General features: G+C 43.9%; 1 protein-coding gene across 2 annotated transcripts in view; it reads right to left on the bottom strand.

Moving 5' to 3' along the window:
• Positions 1–21,607, bottom strand: part of Mpp7 (MAGUK p55 scaffold protein 7) — a 179,733-nt gene that overhangs the window by 40,774 nt on the left and 117,352 nt on the right. For both annotated transcript variants that reach the window (XM_060380624.1, XM_060380625.1), the window contains exons 6-11: positions 17,309–17,440; positions 16,149–16,230; positions 15,025–15,110; positions 13,937–14,011; positions 13,590–13,786; positions 13,076–13,140 (exon numbers count right to left, since the gene is read on the bottom strand). In XM_060380624.1, the coding sequence (XP_060236607.1) occupies positions 13,076–13,140; positions 13,590–13,786; positions 13,937–14,011; positions 15,025–15,110; positions 16,149–16,230; positions 17,309–17,440 (637 nt within the window). The remainder of the gene's footprint in view (positions 1–13,075; positions 13,141–13,589; positions 13,787–13,936; positions 14,012–15,024; positions 15,111–16,148; positions 16,231–17,308; positions 17,441–21,607) is intronic.

Raw genomic sequence — 21,607 nt, 5'->3', positions numbered from 1 at the left:
GCTAAGATCAAAAACTTAAGTGACAACACATGCTGCAGAGGATGTGGAGAAAGGGGAACCCTCCTCCATTGCTGGTGGGAGTGCAAACTTATACAACCACTTTGGAAATCAGTCTGGTGCTTTCTCAGAAAACTGGGAATAGTGCTACCTCAAGATCCAGCTATACCATTCCTCGGTATATATCCAAAAGATGCTCAACCATACAACAAGGACTTGTTCAACCATGTTCGTAGCAGCTTTATTTGTAATGGCCAAAATCTGGTAACAACCCTGATGTCCCTCAACTGAGGAATGGATAAAGAAACTGTGGTATATTTACACAATGGAATACTACTCGGCAATTAAAAACAAGGACATCATGAAATTTGCAGGCAAGCAGATAGAACTAGAAAAGATCATCCTGAGTGAGGTAACCCAGAACCAGAAAGACACACATGGTCTATACTCACTTATAAGTGATTTTGGCCATAAAGTACAGGATAAACATACTACGATTCACAAATCCAAAGAAGATAAGTAACAAGGAAGACTCAAAGGAGGATGTATAAATCTCACTGAGAAGGGGAAATAGAATAGACAGCAGGAGTAAGAGAGGGCACACAGTAGGAGAGGGATCACAGAGAGAAATGAGGGTGATAATCAGACCTAGGGATGGTGGGGTGTGGGGTGTAGGGAAGACAGAGGGCCTGCAGAGAGAAGAGAATCCAAACTGTGGGCAGGGGCCTCTCTGTGACAAGCTGGAAACCTAAGGCAGGGTAGGCTTCTGGGAAGATATGGAGGTGAGTCTTAATGAGACAGACTCATAGTAGCAGGGGTCGTGGAGACTGAAGAGGACACCCTCTAACTACCACCCACCCACATGTCCAATCAATGCCTGTCCCACCCTCAGATACAGCCCAAGGGAACATAGCATTGGACACATTTTCTCTTTATTTCAGAGCAGTGCAATGAAGGTGGAGACCCTCTCTGGTCCCCCAAATAGTGGCCTTTTCTATGAACTCAGGTGACGTGACAGTAGAAAAGAAAATGAAAACTTTTAGTTTGGTTGATGATATGAAATGCGAATACTGTGTGCTTCAGAATTCTGGTATGTTGATAGTCTGCAAAGAAGCAGACTGTAGCTGTCGTCTTTGTGCAGATGTGGGATGAATCCAGAGGCATCGATTGTCTTTTCCGTCCTCAGGGGAGAACCTTCCCAAGGCCAAAGTCTAGTTGTCAGAGAATGGAGAGCCCACCCCGACTTCAACACACCAGAGACAACACAGACACTAAGTGCCTCGTACCGCATCTACCCCTTTTCTTCAGAAACCAGGAGATCTTGCCACTGTGCACGAGAGCATTCACCTTAAAAGGAGGCTGGAGGGCAGGTGTGCCCATGACCCCACACACTCCCCCTAACTGCCCAGCACAGACCTTGGCGAAACAAAGCAAACAAGGGTGGCAGAGGCTGTGAGCGGAGCATAGAGGAAGACGACCCTGTTGCCTTCAGTGCTTTCTCTACGCCTCTGCTTCTGTTTACAACACCCCCAGCATCCCCGAATTAGAAAGCACTGCCTAAACCACACATCAGAGACTAATAATAAGGCTGAGCGATATTGGTGGTTATTTTTACAGCTGTGGAAATAACAAATCGTACCAAAACGTAAGGAAAAAGTTATTTGCGAGAAAGAAGAGCTTTGACCTATCCTAGCAAACTAGATAGTTCAAAAAAGTTCAGACACTGCTATTGAGCAAAATTATTAACACCAGCGGAGTGTGTGTTCATCCTCTATGGAAAGCATACAGTCATTTACAAAGCTGTCTGGAGTGCTCTCTGTACAAGGCCGGCAGCACTATGAAAATCCCTGGATCTGGCCCGCTGAGCCTGTCAACCAAGGTTTCTGCTTGCCTGGGTACTGAAGCATGCTCGCACAGTGTGCTAATTTAAAGGACATGACACAATTACGTTGAAGAAAGCAACTGAAGGCAAAGACACCTTCTTCCACGACCAATTGCTCACCTAGGTAGGTTCCGCTGTTGTTACCGTCATATCCGGCATCTTCTGGGAAGAAGGTAACAGAAGTCAGGAGACAAAGCAAAATGGTTAGGAGCACAGCCACAGCACCGCAAGTCCACCAGGGAGCAATCACAGACCACACAGCACGGAGCAGCCCGACGGCATTCTTAGAAAACGTTTTGTTTCCTAGCTAAGTTCAGGTATTTTGAAGACCTCATGCCGGGTTGCTTTTTTTTTTTTCAACCTTCTTTAGAGGTTCCTTGATACAGTTCCAAAGAAAATTATTTTTTTAATTATCTGAAATGTTTATATATTCACAGTAAAGAAAATTACACCGGTTGACTCCCAAAGTAAATTTACTTTCATAAATCAGCTCTTTGATAATATGTAAAATACAGCATTTACTTTGGCTGACTGGATCAGACAGAAAGGTGAGACCAGAACACAGCCTTGCTGATAGGTGTACTGATCCCAAGTTGGGCAGGGATAGAAGAAAAATATTCTATTTTCATTAAAAAAAAATAAAATAAAATAAAACATTTTAAATTAAACAGTGTGCTACTGTTTGGAGGAATCAGGCGAGTTCTGAGCCACACTTCTCTTAAAGCAGTGAAATAGTTATTGTTTGTTCTAGAACACACACAGACAGACATACGCATGCGCGTGCACGCACACACACTCGCTCCTGGAATAGACTATGCAGATGTCAAGGCTCTGAGAGGGGCAGAACATCTGCCTGTCACCACACAAAAAGCATGAGCAACACTGCGTCTTCCACTTGCGTTTATTTAAGACTAGTGACAGAGACAAAGCACACTGTGCACACTGAGAGTATAGGTTAGGTAGTCCCATATGAAGGGGAAAAAATGTCATCTCTTCCCGAAACCAAGCCCAGCCATCGATTCTGATTCTGAGAGATGGAAGTGTGTGCTTGCGAGGAGCACTGTGAACAACTTGACACATCCAATTTAACCCTACACCAGTATTCACTACGGAAGACTTTATTAACCACACAGCGAGACTGTCATACATGTACCTTTAATTTCCTCTGGGGAGCATAAAGAAAATGAGAAAGAAGATGGTTAAAAAGACAGAGATACAACAAAGGGAGAAATATCCCGGGAAAAACAACTAAAACAAAATCTACCTACCACATTCAACTGTTTCCTCGTCTTAGACAAGCCAAAGGAGGAAAAACACACATATGTAAACATTTGACTTATTAGTCAGTACACACACTTTAGACTGTGCTGAAGCCTGTATGGACGGAAGGCACACAGTTTAGTAAAGTGATCACAGAGCCTACAGTAAGCAACCAAATGGGGAAAAATAAGTAGGAAAAAACTGTCAACATTTTTATTCAAAATACCTTGAATAAGGGAATTTTACTTAATGGATCGGTTGGCTTATAGGTCAACATTTTCAATAAGTTGAAAAGCTTCCTGAGAAGTAAAGAATCAAATAAAGAAAAGATCTTAGAAACAAGCAAGCTTGCCTTGAAAATGTCTAAATATTCTGAAATTTCAACAATATCCTGCCAATAACACTTTATTTCATGGAAAACATTTTATTAGTTTTTCTACTTGAGTCATGTTACTGAACGGCCTTGGCTGGCCTAGAACTCACAGTGCAGACCAGACTGCCCCAGAACTTATAGTGACCCTTCTGCTTCTGCCTCTGAAGCACTGGGATTATGGGCGCCTGTCAGTATTCTGTCTTCTTTATTTACGTGTATCAACTGTAATGGGGATTTAACGATGGCGCGCTTCAATCCCGACCGCCCCTCCTCTGTCACTTCCTGTCCATCTTCACCTTTCGCTCTTCCACATCTGACGTAACCCCCCCCCTTCATTTCTTACCTTTTTCTTTCCCCCTAGCCTCCACCTGAGGAAATAAATGCTATGTTTGTTTGTGTGAAATGGTTTGATCTCATTTAATGTTATAGGATGCCATTCTATCTCTTTTTCTAGCAAATGACATTTTCTTTTCCTTCACAACTTAGTAAAACCTTCGTGTACATAAATCATGTTTTCTTCTTCCCATTCATGTGTTGATGGACACCTAGACTGACCCAGAACCTGCCTACCATAAATATTACCATAATCAACATGGGCATATAAGCCATCACTACAGCAAGGCTCGTTCTTTCACAAATAACTCTTATTATTATTGTGTGCCTGTGTGTGCCGTGGAGGCCAGAGGACAGCTCTCTGGGGTTGGATCTCTCTGTCTGCTTTTCTGTGGGTTCTGGGATCAAACTCAGGTTGTCAGGCTTCTATGGATGGTAAGCACCATTATCCACTAAGTCAGCTTGCTGGCACAGCCTTTCATTCTTTTAGATATCTGCCCAACAAGTAGTATGGCTGGAAGATACGGAAGTTTCATTCATTCATTCATTCATTCATTCATTCATTCATTATTTATTTATTTATTTATTTATTTATTTATTTATTCGTTTGTTTGTTTGTTTATTTATTTATTTATTTGAGATAGAATCTTCCTGTGCTGCCTAGACCTTACTAGGTAGAGCAAGCTAATCTTGAACTTGCAAGGGTCCCGTTCTCTCTGCCTCCCAAGTTCCGGGGCTATATGCATGAGGCACCATGCCAGGCTTGTCTTTAATTTTTAAAGAACCACAACAAAAACCACTTTTAAAAAGAAGCTTGCAACCAGGCACAGTGGCACACAACTGTAATCCCAGCACAAGGGGAGGCGGAGGCAGGCCGATCTCTGTGAGTTCAAGGCCAGCCTGGTCTACAAAGTGACTCTAGGAGAGCCAAGGCTACACTGAAAAACAGAATTCCCCGCCCCAAAAAAAGAGCTTGTATTGTTGAGTTACTAATCACCTAGCAACATAAAAGACTGACCAGGAGACATCTCCCCACTGAAATAGAAAATGCACTGGCAACATAACCCAAACAAAATCCCACCCTGAATCAATTCACAGTATGGCTCCACACAGGGAATCAGAGTGATGAAAACCTCCCCAAACTACAGAACAGCAGCCACAGAAAACAGCTCAAGGAAAAGTGATTCCGCTGGTCATCAAACTGTGACCACTGTTAGCACGATAAGCAAAGATTGTTATTCAGTCTCATACTATGAGCGTCCCAAATTAGGATTTATGCATGTTTCTCAGTAGACTGAAATGATAAATGCATCTAAAACAACTGATCAGAAAACAAAGATAAACTGTATGATCAGAGTTGGCAAGACCAGGCACTGGGGCACAGAGAGACTTTAGGAGGCAGATTGACAATTGCTGTTCTGTGCCTGGCGAGACACGGCTGTCATCCATCACTCAGCAGGCTGAGGTGGGAGGATTGCTGTAAGCACATGGCCAGCCTGTGCAACACAGTGAGTACCAGGCCAGGACTAGATACCAGGTCTATCTCATCAAACAAACAAATACAACAGCAACAAAAAGCCATCACTGTAAAAAGATCATGAACTCCATTAGAAAGCAGACTGGTAAATCCTATATATGTATTTTGACAGGAATAATAGGAGAGGCTCAATATTAGACCCTGGTTAAAGACCTCAACATTATGGTAAGCAAATGGTTGAAATGCTAACAATCAGGGGCTGGAGAGATGGCTCGGAGGTTAAGAGCACTGACTGTTCTTCCAGAGGTCCTGAGTTCAATTCCCAACAACCACGTGGTGGCTCACAACCATCTATAATGAGATCTGGTACCCTCTTCTGGCATGCAGGTGAACATGCAGACAGAAGATTGTATACATAATAAATAAATTAAAAAAAAGAAATGCCAACAATCAGCTCACAATAAGCATTTTATGTTACATATAGCATGCTTAATTCATACTCCAAAGGAGGGTCAGAAATTCATATGCTGCATACATTTATAAGATTATCTCCACACAGTTACTGGGGAGGGTGTTATGATTTTTTAAGCATTGTAAAACTAGACATATATATCCAACAGCAAGTCTGTACTTAAAGAATATCGTGTGGAACTAAAAAAGGATTCCTTTAGAGTTGACAGCTTTAAAATACGAGGCCAAATATAGAAAGTACTGATCTCAGGAAAAAGCTGGGATAAACTATTTCATCTTCCAGCAACTTCATGAGGACAGGACTATTCACCACATTATACAGACACGAAAGCACATCCATGTGGCGAGATACGAAGGCTGTGGACCCAGGAGCCTGGCCATGTGTGTTTAACTACAGTAAGCGCCACACCTTCCCACCAGAACCAGACTGTGGTTATTCAAGACGGGCTAGGAAATGCCACCACAGGACCTCACTGTTTCTTCCCTGTCTCCTGCACAGCACCATTACTGCCAACACTTGCACATTCTCTATAGCTGCAACAGTCTCCCAGGAGAGCCTGGGAAAGCTAGCTTCTGTCCCTGTGTTATCAGGATTCTATGGTTTACTGGCTTTGAGCACTGGAGAGCAGGACAGAGAAGCTGTAAAGCCATAGAAAAATGGCCACCAAGGACACCAGGGGATGGACTGGGAAGGCTGGAGGGGAGGACGCCCTGAGCCGTGCACAGTAGAACTGCAGCCAATTTCCTATTCCATCAGCAAGGAGACATCTGCTTGTCTGCATCCCCTTAGCCCTCTGACTGCAGCCTCTGTGAAGTGTGGGCAAGCCATGACCAATATTAGACCCCTAACCAGGACAGACTCTTCCTCACCAAAACCATGACACGACAGACTCTTTCTCATTGGCATGTCGCTGGGTCTCCAGGAAGAACTGCAAAAGCTAACATGGCTTGGAATCCTTCAAACTAGAAGACTCTTCCCTCAGACTGTTTCAGAAGTGACAGCATCAGCTATACACAGAACTTACTGAGTCAGCATCTGTGGACAACTGGATATGAGACTGATAGCCTTGCTCATTAGCACCTCTTTCTGCTACAGCTTGGATCCGAGATGCCAAAGGCCCGTACTGCCGAGCTATGGGAAGAAGCTTTGTAAGGGAGCCTCATGCGAGGGCTTCTGGCCCCCATAAACATGCCCATGAAAAGGACGAAAGCACCCCTTTCCTCTCTGTCTTTTAAACACCCTAGCTATGACATAAATGTCTTTGTTCCACATGCAAACCTAAGTCATGACTGGCTCCTGCCCACAGTCAAAGAACAGGTCAAGTGATCAGGGACTGAACCCTCTAAAACCGTGAGCCAAAAATAAACCTTTTTCTTTACAAAGGTCATCAGCCCAGGTATTTATTACAGTATTGGGTAGAGGGCCTTGTAAATTTATATTTTAAGTTATGCACCTGTGTGTAGGTATATGCACGTAACTGCTTCTGTGGCGGTCACAGGGTCAGACCCCGCTGGAGGTGGAGATACCGGCAGCCATGAGCTTCCTGACAGAGGTGCAGGACCTGAACTCAGTGCCTCGACAGGAGTGACATACACCCAACTGCTGACTGCTGGCGCTAGCCCCCGACAAGCACGTTCTAAAACTGTGTTTCTATTGACAACAAACGCTGCCCACACTAAGAAAATGCTTGACAAAGTTTTAGATATACAAAAACTTTCAACAGCATGCACAACGCTTCTGAATTGATGTTATGGTGTAAACACGAAGCACTCGGCAGGTGGCCTGAAGGAGTGTGCCCAAGGGAGATACTCTATTACAAGACATGCAGAACCTCAAGTGTGGCCTTAGAAGCCGGCACCACACCAGGCCGGCTCTGACTTTAGAGCGCTACCTGACTCCAGTGCGAGACTGGGATTAAATGTGGGTCAACATGTCTGCCTTCTAATTTATTATTATTGGCTCATATGCCTGGGATGTAGTTATTTTTGCTAGAGAGAGAGAGAGAGAGAGAGAGAGAGAGAGAGAGAGAGAGAGAAAGAAAGAAAGAAAGAAAGAAAGAAAGAAAGAAAGAAAGAAAGAAAGAAAAACTGCCAGTACCACATATAGAAAATGGCACTGTTTTACTCAGGGTTAAAACTCTTTCACTGGATATTATGCCTGTTGATCCATAATGACTGAGTCCTACCTGCTTTCAATGGATTCACTTCATCTGAACTTAAGTATTTCCATTTGGGTCTACAAACCCTAGGTCGCAATTAGTTAAAATGAAATGTTTTGTGATTTTATGTCCCAAGTCTTAAAATGTCAAAAAAAAAAAAAAACCCTGCACATTTATTTATCTTATGCCAAGAATTCCATAGAGCTATTTTTCAAGTGAAGAATTTAAATTATTATTATTATGTTTGCTGTTTGAGAATTACCGAGGTATTTATACTTTGGTAAGTGCAAAGGGAAATTACGTACTAAATATAAAAATAATATTGTGATATTCTGCTGTAAAATAACCTATGTGAAAGAGATGTTTCCCTCCCATCCTTTCTAAAGGCCATAAACACTAAATTTAAATATAAATTATATCTGGATATAATTAGGAAGACCATTCTTAGCTAACATGTCTGTCCTTCAACAGAAGAGAAATTAACAGTATTTCAAATAAAGAAACTAATATGTCTTTTCTTAGAAACTAACGATTCAGCTCAGTGGTAGAGCAAACACAAGGTCCTGGGTTCGTCCACAGCATAGAGCGAGCATGTGAGGAAAGGAGTTGGTACAACAGACTCATACATGCCAATGAAGCAGAACACAAATGATGCCAGCATAAGAAGTACCGGCTTCCAAGTTTCTACCATCGACCACTTTCCACTTGCAATGGGAGACACACACCCACATCCAGGATTTAAGCAGCTCCCTCTTGGACGTAATATCCAGAGCAGGTGGTCCTATCAAAGAAGGCCCACCGGACATTTGGCTCTGTCTTTCTAGCTGTGTGATCAGTACAGAGCTACTATGTGAAAACAGTGGGAAATTTTTCTATTATACTTTTTTTTTCTTGTATAAACAACTTTTAAAAATGGTAGGGAGGGGCAAAGAGAGAATAGGGATGGACTCCTGTGGCAAGCCCCCAACCTTTAGGAATTCTTTCACTGCAGGAGTTCTGTCTTAGTTCTCAGGGAAGTTTAAGAAGCACTGTTGTTTGAGAAGCTTGCCTTCTGGATACGCACGGTCGCTCAGGAGAGCTATGTCTACATCATCAGAGATGAATGCCACCCCCCCCCACACACACACACACACTCAGAGTCTTGTACAAAAATGCTAGCTTCAAAGCCTGGAGAGCTTATCAATATCTTCATTGGAGCTATGAACAGGAACTCCAGCACAAAGACAGATGCAAGAGAACATGGCTAGAGTTTGCCTTGCTTTGCATTCTGTGTTGACATTACCAGAGTCACTGCGGGATTCGAGATTATCTTCCATGGACTTTTTCCAGGTATTTGTGATATGCTCAGAAATCAAATGAGAAGTAAAGTGACAGTGACCCAGCAATCACCCAGTGACAAGAAGTCGCCAGGCGATTTAGTGGGGAGATTCAGTACTTTACAATCAGAGCATGCTTTACTTCCCTGGGTCTCAAGTACACTTAGCTAAAATATTCTTGGTCAGTGAAGTGTTGTTTAGCATACAAACACCCAGGGTTCCAATGCCAACACTTCATGAACTATTTGTGCAGTGCTGCACACGAGGCTGCAGGCTCAGGAGTTCAAGGTTATCCTTGGCTGCACAGAGAGTCCAAAGCCAGCCTGGGCTACTAAGACCCTATCTCAAAAGGTTTCCGTCATTATTGTGTTTGTTCATAAAGTCACAAATCACTACTTCCAAGATTCCTTTTTTTTTTAAAGATCTATTTTGTGTCTGTCTGTCTGTCTGTCTGTCTGTCTGTCTGTCTGCGGGTACCCAGGGACATCAGAAGGACGTCTTGGATCCCCTGATGCTGCAGTAAGAGGCAGTTGTGAGCTGCATGATGCAGATGCTCAGAATTCGAAGTCCAGTCCTCTGCAAGGGCAGCACATGTCCATAACCACTGATCCACCTCTCCAGTCCCATCAGTTATTTTCCTTGAAGCACTTAGAATCATTTCTATCAGCTTTCTGTTTTCTTCCTACAATTGTCCTGTGACATGGGTAAGACTGTGACAACAAGGGTTTCTCATTTTAAAACTCGACTCAGCATTTGAGTCAGGCAGACCTTACAAAATGCTACACAGAGAAAAGAGAATGATATCGCTTAATGTGCTTCTAACTGTCACTGGAAATCTTCAGAGCTAAAAAAAAAAAAAACAAAACATTTTTGTAGACTATGGCCACAGGAATCTCAAACAGAATCTCAATCTTGGAGAATAAAAGATACTGGCCTGCTTCAAGCTTCACAGAAACCTGATGTCTCTGAGCAAATGTGTTTTAAAATATATGCTGATGTTTATTTGGATAACCTTGGGCAGATTTAGCTTTCTCTTAGTGAAGAACTCATCTCTTGGTGAATAAAAACCAAGGTATGTAAAGAGAGAAATTCAGAAGTGCTGGCCTTAATTTCAGCCCAGGGGAGGTTCAGACAGAAAGCCCACAAGGTTGAAGCTACATTTGGACACACTAGGAGACCTTGTCGCAAATTCCCAAGAAGAGCAGGAAGAAGGACCAGTAAGCTCACTTCTTTCTTGTTTGTAGTACCAAGCAAGTGCTCTACTACAGAACTACACTCCTGGAGTATTTGAACAGAACTCAGGAGGCAAAACAAAGTTGATCAACCAACCAAATAAATAAAGATGAGAATCTGGTAAAGACATCTCTTAGAATAAATACTTACCAGATCCAAGCATTTAAATATTAACGTAAAAATGAAATGATGCCAAGCTATGGGCAAAAGCCTCCACTGCAATTCATGTTTGCACCAACATTCACCCTTCACACACACACACACACACACACACACACACACACACTCAAATCCACACATATCTCTATCTAGTTGAGAAAACAATTAAAAAGCAATCCCTTCTTTATAGTTCTTGAAAGAAACATATACTTAGTACATTTTCAAAATAAGTGAAAATTCCTAATTACTTCAAATGATATAGTTCGAAGCTGCCTACAGTTCACAGCTGGGTACATTTTCAAATTTGAGTATCGTCTCACTTCCCTCACTGTTTAGAGGCGTGTTTTATGTAACAAGCACTGAATATCTTTCAGCTGTGCAACTTCCCCTCCAAAGTCCAGGCGCAGTTCCTGGAGGCTAGAGGAAGACTTAGAAACGATGCACAGGTAAGCCGCAGGCCTCCCGGCAGCTCAGAACTCCGCATGCGTTAGAGTGTCTTCCCTCATACAGACTGACTGCAAGCAGGCTCTTGGGTCCAGCGGTGCACTGGCCAGCTCTGCAATTTACTCTGAGCTACAGTTTGACTTTCTTTTTTTTATTTTTTATTATTAAAATTTATTACAATTTATTCAATTTGTATACTGGCTGTAGACTCTTACCAATTCCACCCTCCCTCCTCTTCTTCCCCTACACTCCTCCCCCAGTCCACTGATAGGGGAGGTCCTCCTCCTCTTTCCTCTAACCTTAGCCTATCAGTCTCATCAGGACTGGTTGCATTGTCTTCCTCTGTGGCCTGGCAAGGTTGCACCCCCCCAGGGGAGGTGATCAGAGAGCCTGCCACTGAGTTCATGTCAGAGTCAGCCCCTGTTCCCCTTACTAAGAACCCACTTGGAGACTGAGTCTATGGGCTACATCTGAGCTGGTGTTTTAGGTCTTCTCCATGCATTGTCCTTGGTTGGGGTATCATTCCCTTCAGGGCCAGGAACAGTGCTACCTCAAGATCCAGCTGTACAACTCCTAGGCATATATCCAAAATATGCTCAAAATACAACAAGGACATTTGCTCAACCACGTTTGTAGCAGCTTTATTCGTAACAGCCGGAACCTGGAAACAACCTAATGTCCCTCAGTTGAGGAATGGATACAGAAATTGTGGTGCATTTACACAATGGAATACTGCTCAGCTATTAAAAACAAGGACATCGTGAAATATGCAGGCAAATGGTGGGAACTAGAAAAGATCATCTTGAGTAAGGTAACCCAGAAAGACACACACGGTATATACTTACTTATAAGTGGTATTAGTCATACAACATAGAATAAACATACTAAAATCTATAGCCCTAAAGAAGCTAAACTACAAGGAGGACCCTGGGGAAGATGCTCAATCCTCATTCAGAAGAACAAACATGACAGACATCGGACATCGGAAGCAGGAGAAGACAGGGACCAGGACAGGAGTCTACCACAGAGGGCCTTGAAAGACTACTGATCCAAGTATCAAAGCAGATGCTGAGACTCATAGCCAAACTTAGAGCAGAGTGTAGGAATCTTATGAAAGAAGGGGGAGATAGAAAGACCTGGAGGGGACAGGAGCTCCACAAGGAGACCAACAGAGCCAGTTTGGCTTTCTTACTACCTCATTCCTGGGCTGTAAATGTGTACAAACTGAAGGAAATAACAGGAGATGTGAAAAATGCAACAATACCAAAAACAGATGTTGGCATAAAGTTTCAGGGCCATTTATTTGTTCACTTTTTAACATGCAAGCTCTATTTTTTTAAGGGAGGGAGGTCAGGGTTTTTTTTCCCTCTTAAAATGCCCAGACACATGGAACATTTAAAGAGATGAAGTGTATGTGATGGAGACCTGAGAGGGAGAAAACAGGAAAATAAAGAAAAAAGGGGAAAAAAGTCCCAAGCCCTGTCCCTTTTCTTGTTCTCATTTCCTCCCCTTTGGTCTGGTGAGAACTCAGTGCAGATAGGATCAAGTTCACAGGAGTGATTTGTAGATAAGAAGGTATTAAGAAGCATAAATGCTTCTTTTAAGCATAAAAGCATAAAAGCATCTTCAGCACAAATGCTTTTGTGCCCAGGAAAACGATAGTTTTGTTTTGTTTGTGCCTAAATTTTATTGAGAAATAGTTACCCCAAACCTTCTGGCTTGGGGAAAACACCAACAAAAACTAGAGTTGTACTGTCTTGGACAGTGAGTTGCACGGTACAATGAACAACCCACAACATTTTGCTTTTCTTGCAAAGATGGCACATTAGGTTGAATTACTTCTGTGCTGGGTTCTGAGTAGCCCACGCGCCACAGCAGGATAACATGCCCCTCCTCCCCGAAGCACCTGCTTTAACAGTCAAACACCCAAGGCAGGATCAGGTTCCCTCGCATTCTTATTAACAAACTTACATGATTTCCTGCTGGCAAGTTTCAGAGGCTGAACCACGACTTCCGGCCGTCTCACAGCCAGTCTCCTGGGGGAAGACAAGGTCAGTGTGCCTATCAGCTTCCAGTCCAGGCTCAAGGTTAACACAGCACCGAAATAAAACATTCCTGAGGAAGACCGCGAAGAGACCCGAGACATCTGTTCCAGCGAGCTAAATCCGCTGCTTTTCAAGCTTTAAAGTTTTCTTCCCTGAAATAACTATTCTCCTCTCCATTTTCCCTGAAGCACACCCTCAGGTATTAATGTGCTAGTGTGTGCTTGTTTCAAAACAAACACCCAAGAGGGCCTGGTACTGGAGTATTACTTTTGTTCCTTATTCATAGAGTTAGACAAAACATAGCTCCAAATCCAAACCCAAGGGACAATGGTTCGCAAGCAGGGTTTGAAGCTCATTTCTACCGTAACTGTGCCGGCCTGATATTCTGCAGCGAACAGAGAGTCATTTGAAGGAGGCGCACTGCTGTGCCCGCAGCTTACCGTTCCTGGAAGTGCTTGGACGGAATCAGGCCTGCCCTGGGGTTGGCGTCACCCTCATGCTTCGCCTGCCACCACGTCGCATCGTCCTGGCTCATAATCTGAAGAATGTCCCCCCTTCTGAAGGACAGCCCTGCCTCCTTACATGGGATGGCCTTGTCCTCCTTAGGATCGTAGTCAAAGAGGGCTTTGATAAACATCTGGAAGGGAAGAAGAAACAGGAGAGGCAAAGCCGTCTACATTCCTGCCACTCAGACCTAAGAAGTGGCAATTACCAAAGCAGACATGTTATTAGATGAAAAAACAAACAAACATTAAATCCCCTACAAAACAATAGTTTAAAAACGTACCTTGCCTTCTTTAGAAGGTGTCTCCTCTTTGGTGCTGGGTATTATCTTAAATGTAATTGCTCCCTGGGACTGACTCTGGTATCAGGGATCAAAGAAAGGGCCATTAGGGAGCTGAAGGCAAGGAGAAAATAAAACAGCCAGGTAGAGGGCTAAAGGAATTTACAGCTCTGTCATTCTACTTAGAAGAAGCCAGGAAACTGTTTGTAGAAATTCCAGACACACGAGAAAACTCTAAACTGTGTCCAGTGAGCTCAAGACCACATTTACACTTTTGTACCCTGTGCACTTAAGGTATCAGTACATCTACTGCCATCCATGTCAAGTCACATCAAAACAGACACACACAAAATATGAACAAGGCTTGAAGTGAGCCCAACAGTCAATGACTAGAACAGATAATGAAGATGAGAGCCTGGTGTTACGTGTTGGTACCCTTACTGGGTGACACTGGGTACTATCATTTCTGTGCTTATGGAAGTGGGATTCGCTTGACAGCAATGGGCATCAGGAAAGGATGGTAGTGGGCAAACGTCACGTACAATAAGGCCACTGAACAATTTAAGGACAGACTGAACATCTACTCAAATTTAATCAAAACAGTGGCTCCATGACCCACGGACACTTGCCAATTCGCCTGACCGAGACAGACGTCCTTGTTAATGGACATTTATGAGGGCATCTGCTGGAAGTGCTCAGTTACCTTCTATTGCTGTAAGCTGCAAGTTCACGTAAGAGGACAGTCTCCGTTTCACCCCTACACCTGAACTCAAGCCTTAACAATCCCCACGCCTAAAACAGTTTCATTCAAGTTTCAGCACCAATGAGAGAGGGGCAGAGGCAAAAGCCTGGCCAAGCAGCAGTGCAGACGCCAACTGTTCACAGTGACCTGAGTCTCTGCAGTTATTAGAACCTCTTTCAGCCCTCGTTACTTTTGCTGACATTCATTTTGTACACAAACATCCTGTCGCTAAACACAGAAGCATTTCTAAGTACGTGGGCTGCTCAGAATCTGGAGGGCTGAATCCAAACCAGACTAAGGAACCTGCAGCACTGTGATTTGATTGAGACTGACTAACGAGACAGCTTACCAAAATCTGTATTATTTCCTCAGGCCTCTTGTCTTCCACTGGGATCCCGTTCACTTCCCTCAGCTCGTCACCCACATGAATAAGACCTGACGAGCACAAAAGTCGGTAAATCAGCAGTGTCACCATGCGACACTGTGATCTGTGATTGCTCCCTACGGGCAAGCATCACTCATTCCTCAAGGCAACCGAAGTGTCAGAAGGGGAGCCTTCACACCCCCGCACACTTGGACTGGGCCTTCACACCTCACATGCATCGACTGGGCCTTCACACCCCCACACACTTGGACTGGGCCTTCACATCTCACACACTTCAATTCCACACTCTTTTGATGACGAACATCACACAGTCAGATAACAGTGCCTTGGCCTCTATCTAGACATGCTCATTACTGATACCTTAGAAAGGAGTCCATTTTTATTATTTACTTATTTTTCTTCCGTGTGAGTGTGAACATGCATGTGTGTCATGTGTGTATGTATGTGCAAAGGCCAGTGGTCAAATCTGGCCTCATTCTTCAGGAGCAAACTACCTTGTTTTGGGGACTGGACCTCCCACTGGCCTGACACACAGAGACCTGGTTACACTGGATGGGCTGTGAACTCCACCTCCCCAGATGCGGGGAGATAGGCACACACCACCACACCTGGGTTTAATGTGCGTGTTGCGGGTTAAACTTGGTCCTCACACATGCACAGCAAATACCTTTGCACCTGAGCTATTCTCCAGCACCTAAAATAGCTTATAAATTTATCTTTAAAATTGCATGCTATTAGGAGTATGTATTTTTCACACCAGAAACACTACAATAGGTCGTAATGTAACTTGTGGGTGAGGGCAGTGTCTTTGTGACAGAACACTTGGCTAGCACGGCCAAGGCCTTAGGTTTGACCCTCAGCACTGTGGGGTAAAAATCATGTGCTTGGAAGACGGTGTAAGCTGAGACTGTGTAAGGCCACAAAGGGAGACTCATCCACCAATCATCCGCTTGTATGGTGTCCACATTTGAACGTGGTGAGAGATGCCTTCTTCTCGGCCTGCTAGCTGTGTGAAAGACTGCTGCCCACTGAATTCCTCCCAGAACACAAACAGCTTGTCCTTGTCCAGTGAAGGAAGATGCGCTCACCACTTCTGTCTGCAGCTCCTCCCCGCATGATCCGGGCCACGATGATCGCCCCCGTCTGCTCCTCTTTCTTAATGGTAGCACCCTTTCAAGGCAACAGAGGCGGGAGAAGGAAAAAAAAAAGCATTTGTGGGCAGATTTGTGAGCTGTATTGTAAGACAGAGATGTGGAATAATTTTCATCTGGAAAAACTAGAAACTGCTGCAAAGAGAAAGGAACAAGTCAGGGTGGGCAGGCATGCTGCCTGTCCTTCAGATGCTCTGTAGAATGTGCCACAAGTCAAGCTACATGGCACCTACATGGCACAATTCAAAGATGGGTGACATCTCTTCTAATTCATGAAAAACAACTTTCTTTTTTCTTTAAACTATCCACCCTGTGATGCTTTACTTCTGGAATATTTTCTCATTTCATTTTGTCCTTTTAATATCCATGTTGGGAGGCTGGAGAGATGGCTTCCCACATCTGGAAGAGCGTGGGCTGCTCTTCCAGAAGTCCCAGGTTCGATTCCTAGCACCCACGTGGTAGTTCGTTCGAAGCAGCTGTACCTCCAGTCCTGGGAGCTCAACACACATGTGCACAGCCATACACACATGTAAGCAAAATATCCGCTTGGATAACCTACGAGGTTTTTCTGCCATAGCAGTCATGGCACGATCACCTGGGGCTTTGGGGACCTGGACATGACTTCCTTAGCTGCCAACAGGGCAGTCCCGGGTGCCCTGACGCAGTTCAATGCTACAGAAATTCTGGTGCCAAAACAAACAGTTCTATTTATATTGTCAAATGTCAGGTGCCAGGTTAATTTCTCTTTGGTACTTTAAAATAAATCAGCTTTCCAGAACAGCCTACAGCACTATTTTTCAACTGCATCATTTAATTTGCAGTCAGCCAAACTTGGCTACATGTGAAATTTTCTCTTACAAACGCCAGTAGGTAGACATTCAAGGTTATTACTACTAAAAAGCAACAGAACGCCTGTTATTTATTTGGATATTTGTTAGCTCTTCTAAGTCATAGCCTCTGGATGCCAATGTCCTGTTTATTTCTCAGTTGTAGGGAGTAGGAAACGGCATGCCTGAAGAAAAGTCTGAGTGCTGTATGTCCACCTGATTTTGGTGAAATCTACTCACACCTGACGACAGAATGCAGCCCAGACTCACCAGGGGTTCTCTGTTCTTGACCAGGCGGATTATTTTCACGGAATCTTCCTCATCATCAATATCATCAGGCATGGGGGGCAGCACAGGATCGTAACTCTTCTGAGCCACTGTATCGTGGACTGACAGCAAAGCCTGTAAGACCAATGGTTCAGAAAGAATTCATCAGACACGAAGCCCTGATTACACTGCAGTACAAATAAAACAACAAAAAAAAAAAAAACATTTCCGTGTTGGCGCGTTAACTGGAAGGAAACCATTTGATGTGGGGTTTCTTTGGCTTCGGGCAGAGGGGCAGGGGCAGTCCTGTGGGGTGGCAGGTGGCTAAGCGGCCCAGCTGCACCTGCGCCTCCCCTTCCAGTGCCACTGACATAAGCTGACGATCTGCATTAACGTTCATCTCACCTGTGTTCTCGCTAGTACTCCCTAGAGGGTAGCAGCTGGGACCAAGATCAGGAGTAGTCCTTCCAGAGAGAAAAAATGAGGACCCAAATACACTGCCAGCAAGCCGACAGAAACCCGGGATACTGCTCATATTGTGTTTAATTTTTAAAAACATTTTTGATATGACTGTGTAACTCAATGTAAGTGTGGATGCCTGTGCATTTGTGTGTGAGCACACGTGGTTATAGGTGCACATGTGCAGCATGTTGAGGCCTGCAGTTAATATCCGGTGTCTTCCCTGATCTCTCTCCACCACATGGATGGAAGCAGGTTCCTCCCTGAACCCAAGGTCAACATTTGGGCTAGTCTGGGGAGCCAGCTTTCTGGGGGCTCCTCTTTGACTCCTTGTGACAGGACCATAGACAGCTGCCTCACACTTCTACAACACGCTTTGGTCTAAACTCTGGTCCTCAGAGTCATGTGACAAACTTGACTTACCCTCTGAGTCACATGACTTTTAAATATTTCCCCTGTGCTGGGGATGTAACTCGGTGCTTGCTCACTGCATGTGAAGCCCTGGGCTGGCTCCCGAGCATGCGGTAACCCAGCTGTGGAGGTCTAGGTCTATAATCCCAGCACTCAGGAGGTAGGAGCGGGAGTCAGGCATTCCAGGTCATCTTTCCTGCACATAATGAGGTTACACACATCTCTCTCCCTCACAGGCGTGTGTGTGTGTGTGTGTGTGTGTGTGTGTGTGTGTGTGTACAAACTTTCTCCTATCAGCAGAGAATTGGTCAATGCCATTAATCATTGTTTTCTGTCACATTCTGTGTAATGGGTATACATAAAAGAATAAAGGCATCTTGTAATATTTTCTCATATAACTCAAAGAGGAGAGAAAATGCCAGAACTGTGCACGACCTATTTGAGACTGATGCACTTGGGAGCTCTCCCTCACCTGCCACACTGCCTTACCTGACTCCACTGGAGGCCTAAAGATCATACTCTCCACCCCCTTCAGTCCCAACATCCAACCCAACTTACTGAATATTTAAAACGCATGTCCATCTTTCCAATCCAACTCTAAGATCAGCAACCTATACTACCGGCTTCTGTGAAGTTTGACAGGAACTGTCAGACTAGTGAGTTCGTGCTTTTGCCACATACCACCACCAAGATGGAAAGATGGGACAGACTACATCGCCACTGCCATGCCCACAGAGGGCACTGTCATGGCTTCTATGCGGTCCAGCTGCACCTACTGCTGTCCCACTCTCAGGTCTACTGTTCACGGTGCATCCTGGGCTGAATGCACTCAGCATGCTCTTAGAGTCTCTAACCATCTACCACCTCCTGCTTCCTTCATCTTAAATAATTCCTTTTCACAGAGGCCTGGCCAAAAGATTCATTATAGAAGGATGTTCCTTGATGTACTTAAATACTGTGTTTACTTTTATTATTTTATTTTTATCTGTGTGTGTGTGTGATGAATGTATGTAGAGACATATGTACTACAGCACATGTGTGGGTGTTAGGAGACAACATTTGGTGTCAGCCATTGCCTTCCACCTTGTTGAGACAGACTTGTTCACTTCTGTGTACAACAGTCTAGCTTACCCACCAGCTTCTGGATGCTTCTGTCTTTGTCTTGACTCAGTGTGAGAGCCCTAGGATTATAACACACTACCTCGTCTGCTTTTACACAGGTTTTAGGGGTATAAGCTTAAACACTAGGCCATCTCCACAGCCTGTTCCTTGGTTTCTTGACCTCGGCATTGTATTTGCTGAGACACACATATAATTGACATGTACTGTATTTGATATTATGTATCACTCCGTTGTTGATATCAGCTGACAAAAAACCAGATGCTCTGGGATGACAAAATGGTATCGATTTTTAAATTAAACAGCTTTAGCCAGCTGTCCTTCCGGACCGCAGGGCACCGGCTTCCAGGGCCACACTGATGCAGAAGTGTGTGATGGCAGGAGGTGTGCGCAGCGCTTGTGTGCACATTCCCACGTGCTGTAAAACACCTGCACACTGCTTGTACTCAGTCCAATGCAAACGCCATGGAAACGGCTGCTGTACTGTACTGTTTGGTCAACAGTGACAAGAAAGGAGTTTTTGTATGTGCACAGCACATGTTTAACATTTTTCAACTATATTCAACCAGTGCTTGGTGGAATGTGCCTCTAAAACCCTGACCTAAATAACCCCTCTCTCTCTCTCTTTAAATAAATACCCAGCTTCAAATATTTCATGCAGCAACAGAAAAAGATTAACTCATCCTGCACAGCTTGCAACAATCTTCAAAAGTCACATGGCAAGGACAGTTTTTAGAGCAAGGGAATCCTCATGACTGGGAAGAGCTGACAGACATATATTACCTCAGCATTGTTAAAAATAAACCCAAGATGAAAAGCTGTGAGGTACTGACTGAACAAAATATAAACGTAAACTCAGAGGGCCAAAACTCTTCCAAGAAACTTAATTGTGTGACAGAAAAATAATCACAGATATTATCCATAAGCACACTACTGTACTCAATGTCAAACACACATAACTATAGTTCGATCAAAACTTAACAGGTATGCCAAAGAAGGGTAAAAAAAATTACTCATAAGGATGAAAAACTGAAGCAAGCAAAAAAAAAAAACTTTAAGATTACTCAGAGGTATAACTAGGTAAAAACAAAGAGTAGTCAAGGATATCAAAAGCTACTTCTGGGGCTAGAGACATGGCTCAGTAGGTAAAATCATGTATTGCACAAGCCTGATGACCTATGTGTTCATGATCCCCAGAGCCCACATGAGAAGCCAGGTGTGGTAGTGGTCTCTGTAATCCCCACAATCCTCTGGAGAGATACAAGGTGAGGACAGTAGAATCACCCAGAAGTTTGTGCTAGCCTGGTGCATGCTGTGAATCATCAGAAATAACAAGAGATCCTGCCTCAAAATGAGGTCAAAAGTGAACACCAATTGCTAAAGCTGTCCTCTAACGAATTACACACGTACGCAACACACACACCATACCATATTTACATAAAGAGAAAGTAATTCTTCAGAAGACAGAGAGATATAAACTATTCAAAATGAAGCAAGAATAAGGGAGGAGCTGAGGCGACGGCTCAGCAGCTAAGAGCCTGGGCTGCTCTCCCAGAGAACCTGGGTTTAATTCCCAGTACCTGCACAACCAACACCTGTCTATAATTCCAGTCCCAAAGCCTTTGGCTCTCAGGGCCACCAGACCACAGGATGCACTTATATGCAGACAAAACACCCATACACACGATGGAGCAACAGGCAACTGCGGGGTTGTAAAGGGCCTAAAATGACTCTCTGAAGTATGACAATTTATGTAGGCTTATATTTTTTCAAACACCTCTTTCAGCTACTTCCTGTCAGGATACCAGCAGCCCATTCAAACAGCAAAGTAGCAAACCGGAGCAGCAAAGAGCAACAGAGACAAGACTCCGCCCAAATGACAGGAGTCTGCCAAAGCAGAGAAACTCCACCAAAGCAGAGAAATTCCACCAAAGCAGCACAAAAAGTTCTCTGAAGTATTTCTCTCTGGAAAAACCAGCAATGCAAAGTGTAGTAATGCAAAAAGTGTCATCTCACTATCTGTGAGCTTCTATTCATCCCTTTTTGGAATCCACACAAAGATGTTTTCCAGCTGGCAAAAACCACAGCCCTCTCAGGAGGTAGTTTCCAGTTTACAAACATCACATGCCTTTTCAAGTTGGTTTCAGTTTTCTGCAGGGGGTGGGAATATTCCCACATCCCACACTTAGAACCAAAACAAAAAAACATATTCACATCGCATGACACAACTGAGTTTCAAAAAAACCCAGAAACTTCCAATTCAAATTTATTTTTCAGAAAATATGGCAAAATATATCAAACTTAATGAAAAAA

The sequence above is a fragment of the Meriones unguiculatus genome, chromosome 3 (assembly GCF_030254825.1).
Source record: "Meriones unguiculatus strain TT.TT164.6M chromosome 3, Bangor_MerUng_6.1, whole genome shotgun sequence".
In the NCBI taxonomy this organism is placed as follows: Eukaryota; Metazoa; Chordata; class Mammalia; order Rodentia; family Muridae; genus Meriones; species Meriones unguiculatus.
This window is presented reverse-complemented; position numbering and strand designations above follow the sequence as displayed.